The 19226-nt window shown below is 35.0% G+C and overlaps 4 protein-coding genes and 1 pseudogene across 4 annotated transcripts; 2 read left to right on the top strand and 3 right to left on the bottom strand.

Moving 5' to 3' along the window:
* Positions 1-1803: 1803 nt before the first annotated feature.
* On the bottom strand, positions 1804-3538 carry LOC114749582 (replication termination factor 2). The gene is made up of 2 exons (XM_028938094.1): positions 3419-3538; positions 1804-3293 (listed from the first exon to the last, which is right to left on the bottom strand). Exon 2 carries the CDS (start codon positions 3168-3170, stop codon positions 2019-2021), a length of 1152 nt encoding a protein of 383 aa, XP_028793927.1. The 5' UTR covers positions 3171-3293; positions 3419-3538; the 3' UTR covers positions 1804-2018.
* Positions 3539-7088: 3550 nt separating this feature from the next.
* Positions 7089-11490, top strand: LOC114749618 (NADP-dependent glyceraldehyde-3-phosphate dehydrogenase). Its single transcript, XM_028938139.1, has 9 exons — positions 7089-7475; positions 7784-7977; positions 8099-8227; positions 9119-9238; positions 9499-9635; positions 9749-9904; positions 10305-10683; positions 10885-11001; positions 11127-11490. Exons 1-9 carry the CDS (start codon positions 7331-7333, stop codon positions 11238-11240), a joined length of 1491 nt encoding a protein of 496 aa, XP_028793972.1. The 5' UTR covers positions 7089-7330; the 3' UTR covers positions 11241-11490.
* A 613-nt stretch (positions 11491-12103) lies between these two features.
* LOC114749616 (F-box/kelch-repeat protein At3g23880-like) lies at positions 12104-13270 on the bottom strand. Its single transcript, XM_028938138.1, has one exon. It carries the CDS (start codon positions 13268-13270, stop codon positions 12104-12106), a length of 1167 nt encoding a protein of 388 aa, XP_028793971.1.
* A 1943-nt stretch (positions 13271-15213) lies between these two features.
* On the top strand, positions 15214-16992 carry LOC114749617 (NADP-dependent glyceraldehyde-3-phosphate dehydrogenase-like; annotated as a pseudogene).
* A 564-nt stretch (positions 16993-17556) lies between these two features.
* LOC114749615 (F-box/kelch-repeat protein At3g06240-like) lies at positions 17557-18672 on the bottom strand. Its single transcript, XM_028938137.1, has one exon. The coding sequence runs from the start codon at positions 18670-18672 to the stop codon at positions 17557-17559; it is 1116 nt and encodes a 371-aa protein (XP_028793970.1).
* Between the last annotated feature and the right edge of the window lie 554 nt (positions 18673-19226).

Here is a 19226-nt window from a genome sequence, read left to right as displayed (position 1 = left end):
TTTGTTTCTTTTTTTTTTTTATTCTCAAAATAATTTTATAAAATTTTCATTTATATTACCTTTTGAAAACAAAAGCAACAAAAATTTGTTTGGATAATGATTATAAAATATTATATTTAAAAAAACACTAAACTTGTTATTTATATTAAAAAAACAAAGTTATTAATCCAAATTAGACGTAAATGTAGAAGGGAAATTTTAATCCAAGTTTACCACTACAAAAAGAAAACGCATGTTATTACTAACATAATTAGCGATCGAACTTAATTTGTGGCAAATCTCATTGCTAAAATTATTGACGAAATGAAGTTGCTAAATTTTTAACGATGAAAAAATATGTATCTAATTTCCATCACAGAACGTTTAGCAGCAGAAACACCCTATTGCTGACCTGTAACAAAATATTTGTGTCCAAGAACATGTAACGAGCAGCGGCTGTCAACAATGGCCGGTGGGAACCCAGGGGTGGCGATGGTGGCTGTCGATGGTGAAGTGACGACATGGCTGTCGAGGGGTGAGTGGCGAAAAGAAAATTTCTCCAATTCTCCAAAATGAAAGATAAAAAATGCAAAAAATAAAAACAAGAAAATATTTTTTAAAAAAATTTTAGTTTATCAAAACATATTACTGTTTCTTTCTAAACACGTAACTAAAAATAAATTACCAAACAAGTTTTTTTTAATTTTTTTTATAAAAAATGTTTTTTACGAGAAACTAAATAGGCCTAAATATTTGATATAAAAGTAATTTTAATCGCATTACTCGGCACTTGTTGAATAATCCCGGTAGCCTGTGGAAATGTTTTGGTGCAATGCATGGTGCAAATTTCAAGCATGCAGTGCTACAGGGAGCGTAAGGGGACAATAACGCAAAAAGATATATCCTCAGGCCCAAATAAAATAAGCAGAAAGAGAAGCCACGATCACTTCAAGAACACGTGTGAAATGGATTTTAGGTAATTTTTCAATTAATTTATGAAATGCTTACTAAGCATACAAAAAAGTTTTACTTCAATTTACTTAAAACATACTTATAAATGTTTATAGTGATTCCAAACGAAACCTAAAACAGCTAATCCATGAGTCTATGCCCCCCCCCCCCCCCCAAAAAAAAAAAAAAAAAACCCATGAGATTGGTTGCCTTCACCTGAGAAGATTTCCCCATTTATACTCTGCACAAGCATCATATTTCTGTTGTGAAGATGCTAATGTTTCACGGAAGCTAGCAGTGAAGATGCTAATGTCATGTTATAGTTATACTCATTATGATAACTGTATCTGTGAATTTATAAATTATTAATCTGCTGTTAAGGTAATTGAAATTTGCACTTCTCATGAATCGCCAAAAGTCCAAAACAAATGAGCTATAGCTAGCAGTTGTTGGCAATATATATTATAAAACCAACAGTTTTGCAAATTAATTAATTATTTTGCATATTCCATGTAATGGGAAATTTGTGAAAACTTCATATGCAAAAATAATACTCCTCTGGTCTCTAAATGTAAGAGATATTTTGTAGTGTAATTTCAGCTAAAAAAAATTAATATCTAAAACACAGCTAATCCATGAGATTGGCTGCCCTGCCTTCATCTAAGAATAGTTTTCCCAGCTATACACAATATTGGCACCATATTCCAAGTACAAACAAGAGTTAAATTTGTCACTCACATTTCACCAACATAGATGGTAAAGAAATCAAGCCCAAAAGAATGTAAGATGAGTATGGGTTTGATGCTATGTTCAGGAAGACATAACAGACTAAACACTACCCTAACAGTGTCCGAATAAGAAAGCATATCCATATTCTAAGAAAGTCAATGCGTCAACAACCAATAAATAATGATGAGAAGAAAAAGTAACAAGATCACAGGTTCGAAGTTAATTCTCTCAGTGAGCCATCATTCCAAAACCACGGCAATCCAATTATAATATGTTGATCAAGAACTTACAGAGCAAGTAACTTCTAAAACCACAGGCGGCTAGGTAGGTAGTACATACTTTCATGCTGCATGCAACAATCAATTTCTACCAAGAGGTAGGGATCTACAACTATATGTTTCTTTGAAATCTGACTTCTTTGAAGAAGTGAATATTGATGCATAAACTTCTTTGTTAGCATTAGGAGGGGCCATATCAGCAGCCTTAAAACGCTTGGTTGCACCATCAGCCACACCATTTAAAGCAGCATTCCCATTCACAACCTTCCCGTTTCCTTTCACTTTAGCAGAAGCTTTATCCACAACCTTAACATCCATACCATGTTTGCTCCCGCTCAGCCTCGGTTGTTCCAAACTCAAGCTGTCCTTCTCCCCATTTATCCTCGATCCATTCTTGCTCTTCTTTGCTTTCTTCTCGTTCAATTTAGCCTTCTCCTCCTCCATTCTCTCCCTCAGCACTGCTACCTCTTCCTCATTCCCATTGATCGGTATCTTATCTGTTTCTGAGAAATCCTGGTGACAAATCAAACAAGATGAGGACTTAACCTCCTTCAAAGCCTTAGCACTCAAAACATGGCCACAGTTCTTCAACGCAAAGAACTTATACTTCCCATTAAATTCAAGCCCCGAAATAGGACACTGGAAACGCGTCTCACCATTTGCAGCCTCCATTCCAGGAATTACAGAAAACTGAACTTTTATCATATCCTTCAAACCCTTAATGTGCCCAAACTCCTTAGGCAGATTCTTCTTCAGCAAAGCCTCCACCAGAGTTTCCTTGTTGAATATATTCCCTAGTTTATCGACCACACAAGGTTCCCTCAACGGCTCATTCGATATGGCACAGTTCAGCCACTTTGATAGCCTCTGTTCATTCGGGTCCACTTTATCGGGCTTCTTTTCAGCGTACATATTGAGGTAACAATCACGGGACTCTGCACCAGTTGCACCGCCATCGCCACCACCGCCACGAGACCTTGATCGCAAAATCAGGGTGGAAAAGGGAGGAATTTGAGAAACCGAAATAGGGGTATGATCGGCAAGAGGCCTGCCATTAAGAGTGAAATAGAACGACGATAGGAGTTGGGAAGAGAGCGATTTGGGGAAGAAAGAGCGTTTGAGGTGGAAAAGTGTTTGATTGGTGATGGGGGAAACAGCTACAGATCGGGAAGGAATTCCTAGTTCCGGCGATTGAACTAGGATTTGGGTGTCCCGGCAACATTTGGGATGCATCGGATCTCTAGGGTTCGTCAACCAGAGACGCAGAGTTGAATTTAGTTCGGTAATCCTGAATGGGAAACTCAGGGTTGATGATCGTCGCAAAATACTAATCCCTCACAACCAAATCAATAAAATCTGCAAACAGAAAATAGCCAGAGGCCAAAAACCAACAATTAACCTAAGAATTCACGAAAGCCTGAAGCGCAAAATCGAATTAAGAAGCTACAGCATATGAAGAATGAATCAAGCGAGATGACTACCTTAAAACAAAAATACAGAGCTTTCAACTTAGCGTCCCGCTCCTGAAGCCGAAAGCTAATGAAAGATAAGCCGATGAGGGAAGTCGCAGATTATGACAACATTGATCCCCGCCAAACTATATATCCAATCCCCGACTCGCTCTCGTGAACTCGTGAATTTTAAAATTTAATAAAAAGCTTTATTTAAAATTTAGTCCACACAAAAAATCCATGAGGAGGCCCAATGAGTAGGGGTAGCCATCGCTCCTTGTGAGCCCATATGCAATGGGCTTCATAAAACCATAAGCATAATGGCCCAGTATGTCAGCCCATACAGAGGGGAGTCAATGTTTCTAGAGTCCAAGGGTCTAAATCATTGTGACGGAAACATTTTAGTGAGAAGTTCAAGTTACTTGTACCAAATGTCCAAATCCTCATTAGAAGAGATGTCCACATTCAGTATCCGATAGTATTTCGAATAAATTACTTATGCTCTAGTGAGAAAAAAAAGAGCAGAAGGTCCAAGTTATATACATTTATGTGTGGTGCATAAAGAATTTGCAAAGCATGTGGTTGAAACTATTTCAATAGATGGCCCGCAAAATTCTTGTGGCTCTTAGTTATAAAGGTGAGACCCTTATATCATGTCACTTTCCTCATCCATCACTCATCACCACCTACCTACTTCATTTCTCTACCCACCCCCTACCCCTCTCTTTCTTCTCCTTTCTTTTCCTGTGTAACTCTGCTTCTGTCTCTATATATTACTTTGATCTTAAATACCATTACATCTGATCCTAATTATAAGATCTTATTTATAAATTACAAAGGAGATTTTATAATTAGAACTGGGATTAGTATAAGATATAATTTACAGTGCAATAATTGGATCTTAAAACCGAAGATACTATATGTCATCGTGTGAATTTGGACTTTATCTTTATTCATTTATTTTCTCTTTATTTCGTCTTTGTTATAGGTGTGAATTGTTCAAATTAAATTTAAAAATATATATTAATTTATAATTTTAAACATCAGCAAATTTAAATCTCAATTTCAATCCAACGGTTCAAACTTGTAATGTACAAATAAGTCACTTATGCATATATACATACATATATTGAGGTAATAATTCTGGTTTTACGTTTACATGAAACTTAGAATAAGTAGTATTGTTCATATTTCATGATAAGTATTGTTTCTTACAATTATAGATGCCGTATTAAACAAGTTATAGGTTTAACCTAGGATAAAGTATATGATTTATAACTTATAAAGATATATCGGGAAAATTATTATAAATTCTATCACATATGAACATATATCATGTTAAATTGATAAAGAATAATATTGATCTGTGAAGGAGCCAATAAGGTGATAAGTTGCGTTTTGCTGGTAAAAAAAAAAAAAAAAAGGTGATAAGTTGCGTTTTGTGTCACATTTTCAACTTAAGTGGGTGGCCTAATAATGATGAAGATGGTGGGATCCTCCATAATTAACATCTAAACTAATTGTGACAAGCAAATGTTTATATTGCCACTTGAAAAAAGACGTAATCTTAATCTGAATCGATAAGTAAATTATTAATTAGTAAAATGCTCTAACTTCTTAATACACACACACAAAGTTCACTTTTTTAGCACAAAATACCTAAACTCACATCGAAGAATTGAGGTTGCATAATTACCTTGCTAGACTCCAAAATCCCCGGATGCCATATTGTTATTTACTACTTTCGGTCCTAATTATAAGAGGTAGTTGACTAGTTTAAAGAGATGAAGGAAAGAAGTTAAGTTAGTTATTTGTAACAAATAAGTATTGTTTGTTCTAAAATATCCTTACTAATCAACTGTATTGGTTAGAACTACTATTATTTGAAGGATTGTTTTGAGAAAAAATACATAAATATGAGAGGTAAAGTAGATTAAAATCTTATATTTATGACCAAAATAAAATCAAATAAGGTCTTATATTAAGAACAGGAGGTAGTATTTATTAAGCTCAATAATTTAATTTTTTTTACTGATAGAGACATGGTGACATCACTCTAGCTTCTAGAAACAAACAAATAAAAAAATTGAAAAAAATTAACAATTTATAAATTGCTACCCATGTGGCATGGAGTCCTTCTGAAATACGTGGACCAAACATATATAAACATGTAATGATGCAATTTTACCTCAAACGTGTTTTTCATACACACAAACATACACATAAAAGGAGGAATTACTAAAAAGTTTCAAGTAAACTTTTAATTATCAAAATTTTAATTATAAAAAAATTCTAATGACAATGATTAATCTAAATCTATTGTTATTGCCTATTCTGAAACTTGTTACTCCCTCCATTCCTTATTATAAGAAACATTTGATGTTTATAGCATGTTTCTATATATAAGAGACACTTAAAAGTTGTCTCTACTTTTTTGTGTTGATTTCTTATTTTACCCATATTTATTATCTCCAACTCACACACTCTCTCCCTCCCACTTCTCTTTCTTTTAATAATTTAATTGTTCTCTCTTATGCTCTCTCTCTCCTTATTAATAAGGGTATTTTTGGAAAAAAATTATACTTTTTACACTTTAATTATTATTAACTAATTTTAATTGTTTTTTTTATCAACGTATTTCGGTTATTTGTCTCTTATAATGAGAAACGGAGGGAGTATTACATATTCTTCACTTACTAACAGACTTTAGGGTAATTAAATCTCTTTCTTCGAACATAATTGTAACTCTCTTTACATAAAATAGTTGATCTGAAACCTAACAGGATGTGAACTTTCATATTTCTGGCATTTATTCAAGGCCCTATCCTTCATCTACATTAGGTACTTGAACAACCGATTAATTTAGATCCAAGAAAACAGAGCACGTCATTTAAAGAGTTGATTTGTTGAACTTGTGTTTTAATCTAGCTAACGTAAGCGGTTTACTTCTGCGCCCAACACTTGTTGATAACTTTGGTGTGTTCTCCACTCTGGACTTTCTTCTTTCCATGGCAATCACTCTTCCTCTACCATCTGTGATGATAACGACTTGTATTTTCAATTTAAATTTCATTAATACATAAATATTAAATATTATGTCAGATAAGCGAGTGCAGATCTCATTGCGGACCAAAACTTGTCCAAATTTATGAGAACCACACAACGAATTAATCTACTTTTATCAGTACAATTTTGTGTCCACTTCACCACATATATCTTTAAAAACTATTCCCCTCGCATCCCTCACAATTCACATACCAATTTAATATAGAGAGAATTATAATCAAGTTTTATGAAAGGAAAAAAAATTACAAAACAAATTCTAGAAGTTATTATTTTTTACTATAAGATTTGTCATTTTAGACTGCTCAAATTGTTATTAAAACTTCTCAGTAATTATTTTTTCATGGGACTTAACTGTAATTCTGTTTTTTTAATATATGGGTGAAGAAAGAGAAGGCAATGTCTTGAAATATTCTTTTAACCGTTTTCGTCAATGAAAGGTGCCAAATGAGCTTCACTTGGACAGTTCAGCAACAGAAAAATCAACTCTTGTAGGAGGAAGACGAAAGTAATTAATTAAACATTGAACTGAGAACGTGAGATAATCAAGTTTTCAAGTGGCAATCTTTGAACCACCTAATCAGTTCTGGAGAAGACAAAACCAAACCAACGCGTGGCTCAACTTACTTTTAAACCAAACTTCCCTTCACTCTCTTCACTTACTCACCAAACCGCCACCCACAAAACCCCAAACCGTATTATACCAGACAATCCTCCTAACGTTCATCTAGTTTTTTTCTGCTTCTCACTCTTCCTCTGCATTTATATATAAATACGAGTCTAGAACTTGTTGGTGGGAGGGGAAAAAGGAGGAAAAGGGCGAAACTCTGTTCCTTTTTTTCTGGGGATCTCATTTGTGTATTTGGGTATCTCTTAAAAATGGCTGGGACTGGAGTTTTTGCAGAGATTTTTGATGGAGAAGTTTACAAGTACTATGCTGATGGAGTATGGAAGAAGTCATCTTCTGGGAAAAGCGTTCCTATTGTTAATCCCAATACCAGAAAGACTCAGTACAAAGTTCAGGGTAATTAATTTTTATCATCTTCTCTCTTCTTAACTTGATGATTTTGCCAGTGGATGTTGCTGTTACCAAATTTGTCACGTTAATAGTAAATTAGCGATATCACTGTGCTGGGTTGAAGGTTTTTACATTTTTGCCTTTTGAATTTTTGGATGAAATGGTTCTCGGAGCTGAAAATTGGCAGGATTCTACGTATAAACAATGTTTTTAAAGCTGGGATTTGTGGTATTCTGTAGCAGAGATAGTGAAAGGAAGCTTGTAAGGTTACATGAGAAAATGTCTTGTTGAATCTTTTTATGATATTGTTGTAGCTTGTACACAAGAAGAGGTCAATAAAGTGATGGATATAGCAAAATCTGCACAGAAGTCATGGGCAAAGACCCCACTATGGAAGAGAGCTGAACTTCTTCACAAGGCAGCTGCAATTCTTAAAGAACACAAAGCTCCAATTGCAGAGTGTCTTGTGAAAGAAATAGCAAAACCAGCTAAAGATTCAGTCACAGAGGTGCATATTCTTTTCTGTTTCTGGGTTGTATGCCAAAAATATATGATTGTTTAAGACTGGGAAATTGAACTGGAAGATAGCTGGTTACTGTTTACTTATTTATTTATTTTTTTTTTGGAAGGTTGTGAGATCTGGGGATCTGGTTTCTTACTGTGCTGAAGAAGGGGTGAGGATTTTGGGAGAGGGGAAGTTCTTGGTATCTGATAGTTTTCCTGGAAATGAAAGGACCAAGTATTGCCTAACATCCAAGGTATATATTTTCAGCACATTCTTTTCACTGTATGCTTTGCACTTTTAATTTCCATATATGAACCAATTGTTACAAGGGGACTGGACGGTGCTGCTAATAAGTCCCTATTTTAACCTAAATGGAAGAAGATAAAAATGGAAAAGACTATAAGTTTATATTTTTTAAAGAAAAATAGGATAGTAACTCCAAATTCTATTAATAAACCCTCATTTATGGAGGAGGAATACTATTGGTTACCCAATAAAAAAAATAAGTTGATCAACACTTACACGCGCACACGCACCTATGCAAGCATGTGTGTGTGTGTGAGACCATCCTTTTTGTTGATTTGAATCTTTTTCATTGCAGCTTATAATCAAATGTTTCTCTCCGCCATGAACCATGCTTTATAATATTCTCCATAATTAGAAAACTGAAAAAGGTCCTGTTCTTCTGATGCAGCCACGCACGATTTTATCTTGCTAATAATAGAATAATTACCTAAATGCAATAATATGATGACTGAGTGGACAATAGAATAATTACCTAAATGCAATAATTTGATGACTGAGTGGACAATAGGATCAATCTTAGTTGTAAGTTATTTTCAAGGTAAATTTCCAACATCTGGAGCCAAAGCACTTCAGACAATATGCATGTTCAGAAGTAGAACTATCTTTGCCATAAAGTACCGGAGTAAAAAATAATCTGGGATAATTTGAGGGTATTTTCTAATCACTTTTTTACCACATTATAGACACTATAACTTGAAAGTACATTCTTATGTTAGTTACTGATAGTTACAATAAATATAATTACTACCTTGCTCTGTCAACTAGTCATTTGATGTCCTTCTTTCATGTTGATATTTGTACATGATGCGAATCTAAGCAATCTCCAACTTATTTTCAGATTCCATTGGGAGTAGTTTTAGCTATTCCACCATTTAATTATCCGGTAAATCTTGCTGTCTCAAAAATTGCCCCTGCGCTGATTGCTGGAAACTCCCTTGTGCTCAAGCCTCCTACTCAGGTAACTCTTATCTAAAAATAATTCAAATTTCTTATTATCAAAATAATTTCTAAAACACGTTAAAGGAATTATGGATAAAAGGGTCCGTTATTAAGTAAATAGTATCTGCACCGACAGTTCTCACCCTGTGAAACTGGTTATATGCCTCTTCCCAATTCCATTTACATGGGAATCTCAATACAACTAATTTGAAGAGTGAAATTAACGTGGAAATTGCAAGGAAGCTGGTTTTTCTTATTCTCCTATGTTCTGCCTCTCAGGGAGCTGTTTCTTGTCTGCATATGGTGCACTGCTTTCACTTGGCTGGTTTTCCCAAAGGCTTAATCAGCTGTGTCACTGGCAAAGGCTCTGAGATTGGTGATTTCCTTACAATGCACCCAGGAGTGAACTGTATAAGGTAACAGCTTTTTCCTTTATATCTGGAGCTTTAATGGCAAATCATGTTCGCCACTTGTGTGAGATGGACCTAAGTTTTTCCATTTCTGGCTTTTTCATCCTTCTGTATTTCAGCTTCACTGGTGGAGATACCGGCATTTCAATTTCAAAGAAGGCAGGCATGATCCCTCTGCAAATGGAGTTGGGAGGAAAAGATGCCTGCATTGTACTTGAAGATGCTGACCTTGATTTAGTAGCTTCAAACATTATAAAAGGAGGCTTCTCATACAGGTAAAATGCCTTTTCACAGCCAGGCCTTTTCCAAAGACACTAAAATGCTTCTCTTAAGCTATAAAATATCTTGCTCTGGGCTACCAAGTGCACACGGTTACAGTTTCTATAATATGTTTACAAATTATATTCATCTTTCTGCCCTTTTAGATGCTTTTTTTTTTCCCCTGAAATAACTGACTAGTAAAGCGGATAATAATTTATGAGAAAACAACATTCTAAACCCAGTTTTGTATTAGATTTTAGGGAGATTAGGTATATATTAGGTTTGTCTTTCTATCTGAATAGCTTAAACCAATTTGGTAGGAATTGCCTTAAGACTATATACCTTTAATTAATCTTCTAATTAGTTCATGTGGGATTCAATACATTCTAATAATTTGATGTGATGCAATAACAGTGGTCAGAGGTGCACTGCTGTCAAGGTTGTCCTAGTGATGGAATCTGTTGCTGATGCTTTGGTGGAGAAAGTTAAGGCAAAGGTAGCAAAACTGACTGTGGGGCCACCCGAAAATAACTGTGATATCACTCCGGTGGTGACAGAGTCATCCGCGAACTACATCGAAGGTCTTGTCATGGATGCTAAAGAGAAAGGAGCAACATTCTGCCAAGAGTACAGGAGAGAAGGAAACCTTATTTGGCCTTTGCTTCTAGACAATGTCAGGCCTGACATGAGAATTGCTTGGGAGGAGCCGTTTGGACCAGTCTTGCCTGTCATTAGAATCAATTCTGTTGAAGAAGGAATCCACCATTGCAATGCTAGCAATTTTGGACTTCAGGTATAGTTAGTTAGATTTTATGATTAAAAAAAAAAAATTCTCTCATCAATTTTAAGCTCCCCAGTTAAAATGACCCTTGAGATGACCAAGAAAAGATGAGAGGTCACACTAATCACTTTCAGATGTGAAGACATTAATAAATGTTTCCTGAATATGTTTCTGTAAAGCATGAAAATAACTTGGATCCGTAAACCTGTGCAGGGTTGTGTGTTCACAAAGGATGTGAACAAAGCAATTCTGATCAGTGATGCAATGGAGACAGGAACAGTTCAGATAAACTCAGCCCCGGCCCGAGGACCCGACCATTTCCCCTTCCAGGTGAACCAATCAAATTCTCTGCAACTTCTGAACATTTCACCTGTTGTAAAAATCAAAGGTTTGACTCCTTTTGAGCAAGGAAATCAAATGAATCCAACACTGAGAATGCTTTGCTTTGCTTGCAGGGTATCAAGGACAGTGGAATTGGATCCCAAGGGATTACAAACAGCATAAACATGATGACCAAGGTCAAGACCACTGTGATTAACTTGCCCACCCCTTCTTATACCATGGGCTAGTTTATTATTATTGGTGTTGAAATAAAATATTTAAGAGGGAAAAGAATTTTATTCAGAGATTGTTTGATAGGACTTAGTTGCAAAAACTGCAGATGAGTTTAGTACTGAGTTTGGAAGCTGAGATTCAAACCAATATAAATAATGACTGTGATACTGTGTCTAGTTATTGTACTGAGATTTAGCGACAAATGCATCTCAACTATCTTGTGCCCTGTTAATATTTTAAGGAATATGAATCTTGTTCCTGTTATATTTGTTCATTATATTATATCAACAGTTCTCCATTTGAATTTTTAAACTTGGTTCTACCAAGATTTTTTATTACTTCAGGTTTAATGTGGAACGCATAGAATCTACTTCCAAGTGATGTCAAGCATCTCTCCAAGTTTTTTAGTCCTAATACAGTAGGCTATTTTGCATATTAATTGGGTAGAATTGGTGACTAGGCAAAAAAAAAAAATTGCAAGGAATATTCTATACTATAGTTCATAAGATGATTTGGATTTAAAATCTTCTTAGGGTATAAACAAAATAAGGTATTTTTAAAAATTAGAAGAGCTGAGTTTAATATTAATTAGATCCGATATTGTTAACCGAGGATAATTAAACTTTAAATGATATAAATTTAACAACATCATCAAATACCGGTATTAGTAATGTAAGACAAGGTCTGTTTAAAATTTCAAATAAGAGAAGGAAAATCCAACACCAACAAAATGCTTAAGCCTTATGATTTCTATTCAAAATAAATTGTCTGCATCCATCGTCAAAACAAAACAAAACAAAAACCATTCAATGAATTAATAAAAAAATCACAAAAAAAATTAGGAAGAGTATGAAAAAAAAATACGCATACATCTTCATCATATTTTGTTGTATATCCTCCTCCCCGCCAAAGGAACCAAACTATCCACATAGTCAAAACCATAGGCCTCTGCCATCAAAGGAACCACACTATCATGGCCAAGACCACAATTCGTTTTTGGAGCATGCATGTGTTGATTTTGAAGATTATAAGAAATTACTTCACCATCAAAGTTTTCAATAAGAATTTCATTATCCCCCCAAGATCCTAAGACGGATCTCAACTCATGAAATCGTCCAATCTCAAACTTATCAGTCCAGCTACTTTCAACACCATACTCATTCATCACCCAAATCTTAAATTCTCGGGTTCTGAAACTATGTTGAACAAAAGCAAGACTTCGATCAAGTACAAAAATATTGCCTGGTCCACGTAAAGAATCAACTGCAGGTGGCAATTGGATCATCCCAAACACCTCGTTGCTAAAATCGAAACTCAAAATAAACTCTCTTTTGATCCCATGCAAGTCATCAAAAACTAACCAATGATAAGCTCCATTCAAATAAAACGTACAATTATCATAACATAATCCAAAATCTGGGACAACAACATCTAATACCCTCCAAGAATTAGTACTAAGATTATATACTTCGACCAGACGTTTATTCTCGAAAAGAGGAAGTAAAAGTTGAACAACCTTGTAATCTTTTGTAATGGGATCAAACCCCAATCCAAACATGACAGAAGCTATGCCTTTGGGTAGAAGGCGCTGAGACGCCGCAATAAGTTTATCCTCTTTTGTTGTTGGGTTCCAAAGGATTAGGTTGCTCTTATCCAGCAGATAATTATCTCCTCCTTTTGTTGGGTACAAATAGTTGAGCAACTTATTCTCATTTTCATCTTCTTCAGTGACACTGATCACGTACAGACAGAAAATCCCATCACAGTGACCATGAAACCCCCGATACTCCTTCCGAGGGAGAGGTTCCATGTGGTGGGGCACACAATAAGGTTGGTCTTTAGAAATCAAGGATATGTAGGGCACCCGAGTGAAACTTTCCAATTGGAAGATAAGCTTCAGGCGGGGAATCTTGCTGGTAGATCTGGACCGTTCAAGATGTCTGGCAATAAAAGAAGGGTCAGCGATGAGGGCGCGCCAGGATTTGGCTACACATTTGAACCGAAGCAAGGATTTTACAGGCAGACTCACAAAAATCTCCTCCATGATATCTTTAGGGGGGTTGTGGCTCAGCATCTTCTTTTCCAGGAAAATACGTGGGGAATTAAAAGCAGGGACCTAAGCCTCAGTCCTTATCTAGAACTCAAATCTAGAAATTGAGGATCTTTTTTTTTTAATAAGCAATTGAGGATCAATTTGCTAAGTGATATTTTTGTTTTCGGTGATACAAGTGACAGATTTTATTAGGTGAGATGATTGAAAATCTATGAGATGACTTTTACGAGTTTGAATAATTAAATTTTAATTTTAAGTTAAAAGTATTTCAACGTCGATAACAGAAATACCCTATATCATTAGATAACATTAACTATTTTAAAAAAACAAAGGAAAGAAAAAGAAAAGAAAATAGTTATCAGAATATAATTTCAGGAAAACTAACCTGTCAGTTCTTAATTTCTTATAGTTTCATCGACCTTTGAATTAGGTCTTTATAGTTTTTATTATTATTATTATTAAATCCTTATTATTTACTCTGTTAATTATACCAGTCCTTCTGTTACCAAATCTGTTAGTTTGGCATCTAAGCAGACCGTCTTCCTAAATCAGCTATTGTTACCTCCCTCAGCTTCTATTTCACTCTATCCTTCTCTCAGTCTCCTTCGAAGTAAACGCGATCATCTATCTCTCACCGATCATGTTCTACTTTTTTGGGCCATAGTTTTCCGCCTCTTATTCTGCAACATCACATAAGAATCATAAAAAGAAGAAAAGGAAGCAGAGGGGCAAGAAACAAAGGTGCGATGGGCAAGGTGTCATCTGGAGCATCAACGTGAGGCATATCTGGAATCTTGAGAGAGGGAGGAGTAGGAGATTGTAATCGGTCTTCTTTGTCATCTGCTATTGAATTTTGACGTGATAGCTTTTTGTCTTGTAATGATATTTTGGCTGAAGGGACTGCTACTATGTATACTCACATTAATAGACTTTGACTCGTTCTATTGCCATCCTTTGATAAATTCCTGCTGATTCATATATGTGTGCTCGGATATGACAATCTGAGGGTAAAGTTATTTATTTCTTTTTCCCCCGAAAAGTTGTTCGACAATTATAATTGCTTCATCCTAAAGGATTTTTTCTGTGGATCAAAATTTGTTTTTTGCCACTTTCTGTAGATGAAAAATTAAACTCTTAAAAGTTTCTTCCCCTTTGCATTTCCCTTTGTTTCTTAGACAATTGCATTTACTTTGAACTGAGAGGAGAGACAGAGACAAAAGCTGAGGGAGGTGGTGGTAGCTGACTCAAGAAGACAGTCTACTCATATGCCAAACTAACGGATTTGGTAACGGAAGGACTGATATAATTAACAGAACAAATAATAAGGATGTAATAAAAAAGAAAAAAAAACTATAAAGACCTAATTTAAAATTAGACAAAACTATAAGAACTATTAGATTAGTTTTTTTTTATAATTTTATTAAAAAAAAATTTGATAGTCAATGAGCTTGTTGCCAGTGGTATATAGCCCAAAAAAATTTGCCTAGCACATGAAAGTGGGGTGTACGCCAAATAGTACTATCACCTAATGACATAAAAATTCTCATAAAAGTGAGAGCACATAGTTTTTTTTATACTTTTTTATTATTATTTATATCATAAAAATGGTTTTCTCACTTATTATATTTATAAAGGGTCAAGTTCGTAACATTTTATTCTGCTTCTAATTTTAAAAAGTTATGTATCTATCTGGTCCAAAAAAAGTTTATGTATCTACCTCTAAATTTATGTTATTAATATACATTTGTCTAACTGAAAAAAAATTGCAACAGTAAAAAAAAAGAAGCTATTCATACTCCCATGTTTATCTCATCAAGGGAGCAATATGCTTCCAACGATGATCCAACCCCTACCAAATACCAACATGGATAGACATATCCCTGACCTGGTGACGGGTCCTTAATAATAATTTAAAAAAAAAAAAAAGACATTTCGATTTCAAAGAAGGCAGACATGATCCCTGTGCAAATGGAGTTGGGAGGAAAAGATGCCTGCATTGTACCTGAAGATGCTTACCTTGATTTGGTAGCTTCAAACATTATAAAAGGAGGCTTCTCATGCAGGTAAAATGCCTTTTCATACCCAGGCCTTTTCCAAAGACACTAAAATGCTTCTCTTAAGCTATAAAATATCTTGCTCTGGGCCATCAAGGGCACAAGGTTACAGTTTCTATAAATATTTGCAAATTATATTCATCTTTCTGCCCTTTTAGATGCATGTTTTTTTTTCCTCAAATAACTAAAGCAGATAATAATTTATGAGAAAACAGCATGCTAAACCCATTTTTGTATTAGATTAGGTATATGTTGGGTTTGTCTTTCTATCTAAATAGCTTAAACCAATTTGGTAGGAATTGCCTTAAGACTATATACCTTCATTCTGGGGTGACGGCGGATCGTACCATTCGAGCCTTTTTTTCATGCTTTTTCCAGGGGTCTGGAGAAAATTGCAATCTTCTAATTAGTTGATGTGGGATTCAATATATTCTAATAAGTTGATGTGATGCAACAACAGTGATCAGAGGTGCACTGCTGTCAAGGTTGTCCCGGTGATGGAATCTGTTGCCGATGGTTGGGTGGAGAAAGTTAAGGCCAAGGTGGCAAAACTGACTGTGGGGCCACCCGAAAATAACTGTGATGTCACTCCGGTGGTGACAGAGTCATCGGCGAACTCCATCGAGGTCTAGTAATGAATGCTAAGGAGAAAGGAGCAACGTTCTGCCAAGAGTACAAGAGAGAAGGAAATCTTATTTGGCCTTTGCTTCTAGACAATGTCAGGCCTGATATGAGAATTGCCTGGGAGGAGCCCTTTGGGCCACTCTTGCCTGTCATCAAAATCAATTCTGTTGAAGAAGGAATCCACCATTGCAATGCTAGCAATTTTGGACTTCAGGTATAGTTAGTTAGATTTTATGATAAAAACTAATTCTCTCCTCAATTTTAAGCTCCTCAATTAAAATGACCCTTGACTTGACCAAAAAGAAGATCAGAAGTAACACTAATAAATGTCTCCTGAATATGTTTCTGTAAAGCATGAAAATAACTTGGATCCATAAACCTGGGCAGGGTTGTGTCTTCTCAAAGGATGTGAACAAAGCAATTCTGATCAGTGATGCAATGGAGACAGGAAAGATTCAGATAAACTCAGCCCCAGCCCGGGGACCCGACCATTTCCCCTTCCAAGTGAACCAATCAAATTCTCTGAAACTTCTGAACATATCACTGTTGGTAAAAAAAAAAAAAAAAAAATCAAAGGTTTTACTGTTTTGAGCAAGGAAATCAAATGAATCCAATACTGAGAAGAAATGCTTTGCTTTGCTTGCAGGGTATCAAGGACAGTGGAATTGGATCACAGGGGACTACAAACAGCATAAACATGATGACCAAGGTCAAGACCACTGTGATTAACTTGCCCACCCCTTCTTATACCATGGGCTAATTTATTGTTATTATTATTAGTGTTGAAATAAAATATTTAAGGGGGCAAAAAAAATATTCAGAGATTGTTTGATAGGGTCTTAGTTGGCAAAAACTGCAGATGAGTTTAGTGCTGAGTTTGGAAGCTGAGGTTCAAACCAATATAAATAATGATTGTAATAGTGTGTCTACTTATTTTACTGAGATTTAATGACAAAGGCATCTCAAATATCTTGTGCCCTTTTAATATTTTAAGGAATATGAATCTTGTTCCTGTTATATATGTTCATTATATTATATCAACTATTCTCCATTTGAATTTTAATTTTTAAACTTGGTTCCTATTTTGCATATTAATTGGGTAGAATAGTGACTAGGCAAAAAAAAAAAATGCAAGGAATAATCTGTACTATAGTTTATAAGATGATTTGGATTTAAAATCTGCTTAAGGTATAAACAGAATAAGATATTGTTAAACATTAGAAGATCTGAATTTAACATTAATTAGATCCAATATTATTAACCAAGGATAATTAAACTTTAAATGATATAAATTTAACAGCATCATCAAATACCAATGTTAATAATGTAATGCAAGGTCTGTTCAAAATTTCAAGTAAGAAAAGAAAAGGTCAACACCAATGAAATGCTTAAGCCTTACGACTTCTGTTCAAAATAAATAATTGTCTGCATCCATTGGCAACACAAAAACAATACAGTCAATGAATTAATTAAAAAAATAGAAAAAATTAGGGAGATTATGAAAATAAAATATATATCTTCATCATATTTTGTTGTGTTTCCTCCTCCCCACCAAAGGAACCAAACTATCCACATAGTCAAAACCAAAGATCTCTTCTATCAAACGAACCAAACTATCCACATAGCAAAACCGTAACTCATCTTTGGAGCATGTATATATATGTGTTGATTTTGAAGATTATAAGAAATCACTTGACCATCAAATGTGTCAATAAGAATTTCATTATCCCTCCAAGATCCTAAGATGGATCCAAACTCATCAAGTGGTCCGATCTCAAACTTTTCAGTCCAACTACTTTCAACACCATGCTCATTCATGACCCAAACCTTAGATTTTCGAGTTGCACAACTATGTATAGCAAAAGCAAGACTTTGATCAAGAACAAAAACATCGATTGGTCCATGTAAAGAATCAATCGCGGGGGGCAATTGCATCATCCTAAACACCTCTTTGCCAAAATCGAAACTCAAAATAGAGCTCCTTGTGATCCCATTCAAGCCAAAAACTAACCAATAATAAACTCCATTCAAATAAGACGTACAACCTCCAAAACATATTTCAAAATCTGGGACAAAAACATCTAGTACCCTCCAAGAATCAGTACTAAGATTATATACTTCAACTAGATGTTCTCCTCCTTCCAAAGGCCAATCTGAAACTTGAACAATCTTGTAATCTTTTGTAATGGGATCAAACCCAAATCCAAACATGTCAGAATCTATGCCTTTAGGTAGAAGGCACTGAGACACCGGAATAAGCTTATCCTCTTTAGTTGCTGGGTTCCAAAGGATTAAGTTGCCTTTATCCGGACTAGATCCCTTTTTTTTTGGGTCCCAAAATTTGCGCTTATGCTCATTATCACCTTCTTCATTGATATTGATCACGTGCAGACAAAAAATCCCATCACATTGACCATAAAAGCCCCAATACTCCTTATGAGGGAGAGGTTCTATATCATGCAGCACATAAGGTTGGTCTTTAGAAATCAAGGATATGTAGGGCACCCGAGTGAACCTATCCAATTGGAAGATAAGCTTCAGGCGGCGACTCTTGCTGATAGATCTAGACCGTTCAAGATGTTCGGCAATAAAACAAGAGTCAGTGATGAGAGCGTACCAGGATTTGGCTACACATTTAAACCGAAGCAAGGATTTTACAGGCAGCCTCACGATGATCTCGTTCATGAGATCTTCAGGAAGTTCGTGGCTTAGCATTTTCTTTTCCGGGAAAATACGTGGGGAATGAAAAGAAGGGACCTAAGCCTCAGTCCTTCAAGTTCAAAGTCTAGAAATTAAAAGAAGACCTTTGCTTTAAATGCTTTTCAATGGGAAGTAAAATGCAACAATATGTTGTGAATAAAACGAGATTATAGATGGCTTACCAAAGATGGTTCAGGCGGATCATGATTGTTAGCGATATAATTAACTCCCCCGGTCAATGTTGATAATGATTTAGGAGTATTTGAATAAAACCAAACTATAATTTTAAAAGTAATTTTATAATATTTAAAATAAATATGAGATAACATGAAAATACTTTCTTTAAGTGCTTTTTGGGCAAACTAAACACCCTGTTTAATTCCTTCTTTTGTATCGGGAAAAAATGATTTAATTTGAATAGATAAACATGAATATGAGGATTGATGAGGATCCATTTATTCGGTGAGATTATTGAAAATCACACGATAAAAATAGCTTATTTATTTCATTTTTCCAAATTTAAAAACTTAAATTGAAGGATTAATTATTCATCATTAGTTATTGATAGA

This window comes from Neltuma alba, unplaced genomic scaffold (genome assembly GCF_004799145.2).
Source record: "Neltuma alba isolate B1F8T4 unplaced genomic scaffold, ASM479914v2 tig00006103_pilon, whole genome shotgun sequence".
In the NCBI taxonomy this organism is placed as follows: Eukaryota; Viridiplantae; Streptophyta; class Magnoliopsida; order Fabales; family Fabaceae; genus Neltuma; species Neltuma alba.
Note: the sequence above shows the minus strand (reverse complement) of the source record. Positions and strands in the feature narration are given on the sequence as shown.